The following is a 6,451-nucleotide window of genomic DNA, read 5'->3' as shown; positions in this document are numbered from 1 at the left end:
ATTACAGCAGTCACCTCACAAATGTGTTGCTAAAAAATTTGGTTGGGAATTTATGACTCTGTATTGCGGAGCCCAGGAGGTGTCATTGCAAGATTTTTTGTATATCGAGAGTGTGTGGTCATTTTATTAATGTTTGTGCTCATTTTGATAAATTGTGCTTTCATTTTACTAAATTGTGTTTTCGTTTTACTAGATTCTGCACTCGTTTTAGTAAATAGTGTATTCATTTTATATTGTGTGCTTATTTTACAAAAAATCTAAATGAGAGCATGATTTAGTATAAGGAGTGCACACTTTAGTAAAACCAGCACATTTTCTCTCGATATACACAAAAACATTCTTGCAATGACACCTCTGGGGTTCTGTGCTGTATTTCCATCATTGTCTCTAAACAAGCTTTAGAATCTAAAGTCTAAAGTTTAGATGCAGTGGAAGTGTTCGCCCAGATTAGAAGAATAAGGGTCCTTGAATTGTTAGGAAATGACACATGATAATTCCATCGAGTATTTTAAAAGATACAGGGATTCAAATGAATGATGTCTGGTCTGATGTGTATGTTGCTAATGTTTAATGTGGGGCTCCTCTTGGGCGAAAGAACCCGTTTAAAATGTGTATGTGAGACACTAGTTTGCATCAATATGTGTAGCCTACCAGTGGTTATTCTACGTGTTTGGTGTAGTTAATTCCTTGATAGGGAAAACAGCATATTAAACGCAACATTTAGCACTTTAAATGATGAGCACTGACTTTTTGATGTGCGGTGAGAAAGTCTCCATGAAAACTGCCCACACATAATTACATTAACGTCATATTCATGGGTCACGCAATACATTACCAAAAGGAAATCACTAATTTTAGTAATGCCCCATATTCAAAACACGGTCCATCTTAACGCTTTCTCTTCAAAGGAGCATTTAGTACCTCACAACTGAACTTTATGAATCATACCATGTAGAAAAGACAGGTGTGAATGCGCACGCTCTCATGGATACAAGCGCGGGAAGTCAGGAACGCGTGCGCAGGTGAAGTGAGAATGGGAAGAGAGAAAAGTCACAGACCTGTTGGTATTCGCATCGATAACCTCCTCTCTGGAGATAACAGAGTACGAGAAGAAGGGAGGGCAACGGATACTGAACGCGCGCGTGTGGCTGGATACGGGGAGAGAGAGAGAGAGAGAGAGATTCAGCAACAACAGTTTCTTTTAAAGCTTGTACCAGTGGCTGTTGGGAAGGCAGTAGATTCACTGCTCTATCCTCGTAAACTTCGCGCCTCCTGCTCTTGTGCAAAGCATGGATGTGTATCACATTATAAAAAGGGACTACATAAGCTAAATGACTATTGAGTAGTCTTCAGTGACCCAGTGTGCCACGGACTGAGACAGAAGACGCTACTTCACACCTCTTCTGCAGCTTTTTGGGATTGTTTTTGATCCTTCATTTCTGTCTGTATATGTTCACCCAAGGGGACTAGTAGTTTCAGGGAGGTCCGCTGAAGGAAGGAGCGATGAAGGTGCTCTGCTGGACCTTTGTGATCCTCACCCAATGGATTCTGCAAAAGGTGAGTTGTTAACACGTCTCTCTGCCTTGACAGAAGTTATAATGTACGTGGATATTTAACTAGGTGTTCAGAAATACTACACTAATAACTGAAGTGCCTTCAGAGAACTCAAGATAGACTGGTGTGAATTACGAAGAAAGGCTGGGAGCTGTTGGCTTGGAGAGTTTGATCTTTTTTTTTTTTAACTTAACATTCAAGTTGTCAGATTAAAACAGGAGTTTAGTTAGCAGTGTGTGAAACTCCGGAAACAGATCGCACGCCTAAAATATTTTCTACTGATGGAGGTTAAAAAGTCCACACCTTTCCACACCGGCACTATCCGGTATGTGCGCAAATTCAGCACTCCTATCCGTGCTCTAATCAGCACAGTTATCATCTAATCTATTTAGGCTCGCAGCCACTTCCGTTCATTTTCTTCAGAAGTTGACGAGAAACTTGCTTCAGGGACGTTTTATCTCCTCATCCTTATGTAAATAGACAGCGTAAACGTGCGCCCCCACCCTCCGTATATGTGCGTAAGTGTGTCTGTTCGTGTGTGTAACCGGGTGAGTAAATACTGTATGTGATGTAAATATGTTCATTTCGCAGTATAATTTACATTATGAACGTATAATGCAGTACTAGTGAACCTCGATTTGTGCAGTGCACCCTCTCAGGTGAAATGAGTGGGCATGAATTCGGAATGTTCTCTGATGCAAAACAGCGCAACTCGGTATATAGTTTCCTTGTTATGTGCAACTATTGACCGTGACAACCAGACAGAAACATGTTCTTTCCATTTGACATATCTAGACACAGTGGCACCACATTGTCTACACTCAGCCACTCAAACATACAGATGAATGTAACGAAAAGTGCTTTACATCAATCCCATAAGCTGTCAGATCATCATTTGAAATAAACAACAAAGCATAGTCAATAGAAACATTTATGAGCAGATATTAAATAAATAAATTAAGAGATAATGTCAACTTTTCTTATAACAAACTAGGTTGCAAGGTATGAGTAAACCTGATTCTGTCTTTGCTAATACACTGTTGCCCTGAGATTGAACATGCTGAGCATACTTTTACCATTTGCTATTTTTGGTACCTCAAAGCCTCTTCTTTGTTGTAGCAGAACATCAAAACAGTGTTGTAGTTCCGACAATCTTACAACACACACACACACACACACACACATACTGTATATAAAACATTAGTTTCACCATTTAACAGTAACTGAAAAAAAACATCACCACATGAAATGTTTTTGTAAATTTGCCATTACTTTGTGGGTGCTGTAAAATAATAAATTAATAATAATATGTGCTGTGTGAGAGATTTAAAATTTGTAACAATGCATAGTAAACCATATCTGATTTGAATCTTTGTGATTTATTTCATAATTGCCCTGGTGGCTCTGAGCAGCCTATCAGTCTGAAGCTCTTTGCACAGTATGGAGAATGGTGGAGGTCACAGGAACCATTCATTTAGGTTGATTTGAGATGATTAGTATGATGTAACTATAAATTGTTTAACAAAATGTATGATGTTATGTTCTGTTATTTGTGCAGCAAAACATTTTACCATAGTCTTCAGTTTTTCGTGACAGAAATGGTAGTCCCTTAAAATTGGAATAAGAACTATGGTCTTCACCGACTGCACAGACAACAACACTAGTCCATTATTAGGCTACTGCATAAGCATTTTTGTTATGAGCGTACATCAACGTTCTATCTATCTATCTATCTATCTATCTATCTACATAAATGCACTGAATTTGTGTGTGTGTGAGTGTGTGTCTGTATGCGCGCATCTGTGTGCATGCGTGCATTCTCATTGGAAGCATGTAGCTTAAACCAGTGGATTCCTACAGACAATGTCGTTAGGCCTGCTTGACATAAATTCTGACCCCGTCATCTGTGCAAAAAAAAGCCTTTTTAATTCTCAAACCGAGTAGTAGCTTAAGCCATACATGGTCATATCAATTGTAATTACATTGTTACTTGTCTATGAACAATTCTTGCTGGGATTTTTTAGTGGCCATGGAAGTCACTGTAGATTTTGTCTCATAAGGTGATACATTACAATAGGGTTTACTACATGGTCATGGGGTGATCCATTGTTCACTCTCTGTAGTATGGTTGGCAACACACATCCATTGGTTCCTTCCCATGCTGACTGCAGTATTGTTCCGCGGCCTGGAATATAATTACTGTACTTCAGGTGAGATGGGATGTTGGTAGGATTAAGAATTCAGTTAGATACAAGAATAAAAGGAAACCTGTGCTGTACTGAGGGGGGAAAACTATTGTATGGATTGTTTCTTTATCTTGTTTGATAACCACTGGTAGCACTGTGTGGAAGAATATGGCCATGTAGAAAAGGTAATGTAAAATGTTTAAAAAAATATATATAGTACATATATGGTATAGTGTTTTGGGCCTGTGCTGATTCCCATCTGATACGGCAGGTCACTGTAGAGTCTGGCAACAGATCATGGTCATTTAAATTCAAAAGGCAGCTACATATATTATACTATACTATATATATCGTTTAATGTCATCTATGTGTGTGTGTAAGAAACCCACTCTTTTGACCTGCAACCAAATCTACTCTTGGGTACAAATAAAGTTACCTTACCCTTATACTATACTGTACTATAATATACTATATTATACTATTATATAGCAGAGATGGCTAGATTACCTTTAGCAATTTTTCCAGTATTAATAGAACTTAGCTTTTAGTTAGAAATGTATTGATGGCACTCTGTGATTATGGTGAGCATGTTGTTTGTTTAAAAACACTTTTTTGGGGGCGTGAGTTGCAGGAGGATTAGCTACAAAGAGTCTATTGAAAGTAAAACTTGATAGAGTCAATCTAATGTGAATAATCAATACCTTTATACATGTCCTCTTCATACCATATGTATGGACATAATTACATAATAGGTTAGTTTTTTTATTTTTCCAATAGCATGTGTTCAGAGGAGCTGATCAACTGTTGTTTCTGTAGTTCTGTTTTCTGATTGAGTCAAAGTGCTTTGTTGCATTCAATCCCTGTGATCTTGACTATGTACAACATCATAGCACAGACAGGGGGGTTGACTCTTGTTCAGATACAGCATCTCCCATCCTACCACCTTGTTGTGGCCATTTTTCGTTACAGTAATTCTAATAGAACCTTCCGGTTCTTCCCCCTCCCTGCCCTGGGTCAAAGTACAAAGAGGAGAACCTCACGTTGCTGTAATCAGCGCTGATGATGTCGGCGTCGGTGCCGTCGTTCAGCCTATCACAGCCCCGGCAGCCCCTGGCCTGACCCAGCCACGAGCCGAGGAGGTGTCCGCGTCCGCCTGCCTGAACAGATGGCTCTGGTTTTGAAAAGAGAAGTGGACCAGGCCTCCCCAGGCAACGTGAGATGGGCTCCTCATCATACCCCCACCACGGGGCCTGGAGCTGCAGAACGGCTGCCCGTACAGTGTGTGTGTGTGTGTGTGTGCGTGTGTGCGTGTGTGTGTGTGTGTGTGTGTGTGTGTGCGTGTGTGTGTGCGTGTGTCTGTGTGTGTGTGTGTGTGTGCGTGTGTCTGTGTGTGTGTGTGTGTGTGTGTGTGTGTGCGTGTGTGTGTGTGTGTGTGTGTGTGTGTGTGTGTGTGCGTGTGTGTGCGTGTGTGTGTGTGTCTGTGTGTGTGTGTGTGTGTGTGTGTGTGTGTGTGTGTGTGTGTGTGTGCGTGTGTGTGTGCGTGCGTGCGTGCGTGCGTGCGTGCGTGCGTGCGTGCGTGCGCGTCTGTGTGTGTGTGTGTGTGTGTGTGTGTGTGTGTGTGTGTGTGTGTGTGTGCCCGTACACAGCTGCTGCTGCTCCGCTCTGTGGCCCTGGCCAGAACCGAGCCGGCCCAGTCTGTACTCAGGCCAGCCAGGCAGGGGGAGAAGGGGCCGCCAGGGTACCTCAGGCACGCACAAACACACACTAATAAACACACACACACACACACACACACACAGACAGGCAGAACCACATACATGTACACGTAAACATGCATACAGTACATGCACATGCACACACACATATACTGTACATACATATACATACAGTATATATATATATATATATATATATATATATATATATATATATATATATATACAAAATGAATGTAACTCAGCAACCGTAGGATGACATCAGAAAAATGTGCATTTTCTCCAGAGCTGTATACTCTCACACACAGAACTGCATAGAAAAGGATAGGCTCTCCTCACAAACTCATATGCTCTCCTCACAAGCTCATATGCTCTCCTCACAAACTCATATGCTCTCCTCACAAGCTCATATGCTCTCCTCACAAACTCATATGCTCTCCTCACAAACTCATATGCTCTCCTCACAATCTCATATGCTCTCCTCACAAGCTCATATGCTCTCCTCACAAATGCATATGCTCTCCTCACCAACTCATACAGTACGCTCTCCTCACAAACTCATGCTCTCCTCACAAACTCATATGCTCTCCTCACAAACTCATGCTCTCCTCACAAACTCATATGCTCTCCTCACAAACTCATGCTCTCCTCACAAACTCATATGCTCTCCTCACAAACTCATACGCTCTCCTCACAAACTCATATGCTCTCCTCACAAACTCATGCTCTCCTCACAAACTCATATGCTCTCCTCACAAACTCATGCTCTCCTCACAAACTCATATGCTCTCCTCACAAACTCATACGCTCTCCTCACAAGCTCATATAGTCACCGTCACACACATAAGTTAGAGACACATGTTCAGATATCGGCTTATATTCACGCCCACACATTTCCCATTGGATAGACCCACAACAAACGGCTCATACCTATTCACACACCCATGTGCACACAAACTCACATGGGCCACATGGGCCATAATAGCACATGGGGAG

General features: G+C 41.5%; 1 protein-coding gene across 1 annotated transcript in view; it reads left to right on the top strand.

Annotated features, from left to right (window-relative positions):
- Nucleotides 1-1,102: 1,102 nt before the first annotated feature.
- Nucleotides 1,103-6,451, top strand: part of LOC121707226 (neurexophilin-2) — a 42,900-nt gene continuing 37,551 nt past the window's right edge. Inside the window, exon 1 of the mRNA XM_042089627.1 lies at nucleotides 1,103-1,557. Coding sequence (XP_041945561.1) covers nucleotides 1,504-1,557 — 54 coding nt within the window. The 5' untranslated portion in view covers nucleotides 1,103-1,503. The remainder of the gene's footprint in view (nucleotides 1,558-6,451) is intronic.

The sequence above is a fragment of the Alosa sapidissima genome, chromosome 4 (genome assembly GCF_018492685.1).
Source record: "Alosa sapidissima isolate fAloSap1 chromosome 4, fAloSap1.pri, whole genome shotgun sequence".
Lineage (NCBI taxonomy): Eukaryota > Metazoa > Chordata > Actinopteri > Clupeiformes > Clupeidae > Alosa > Alosa sapidissima.
This window is presented reverse-complemented; position numbering and strand designations above follow the sequence as displayed.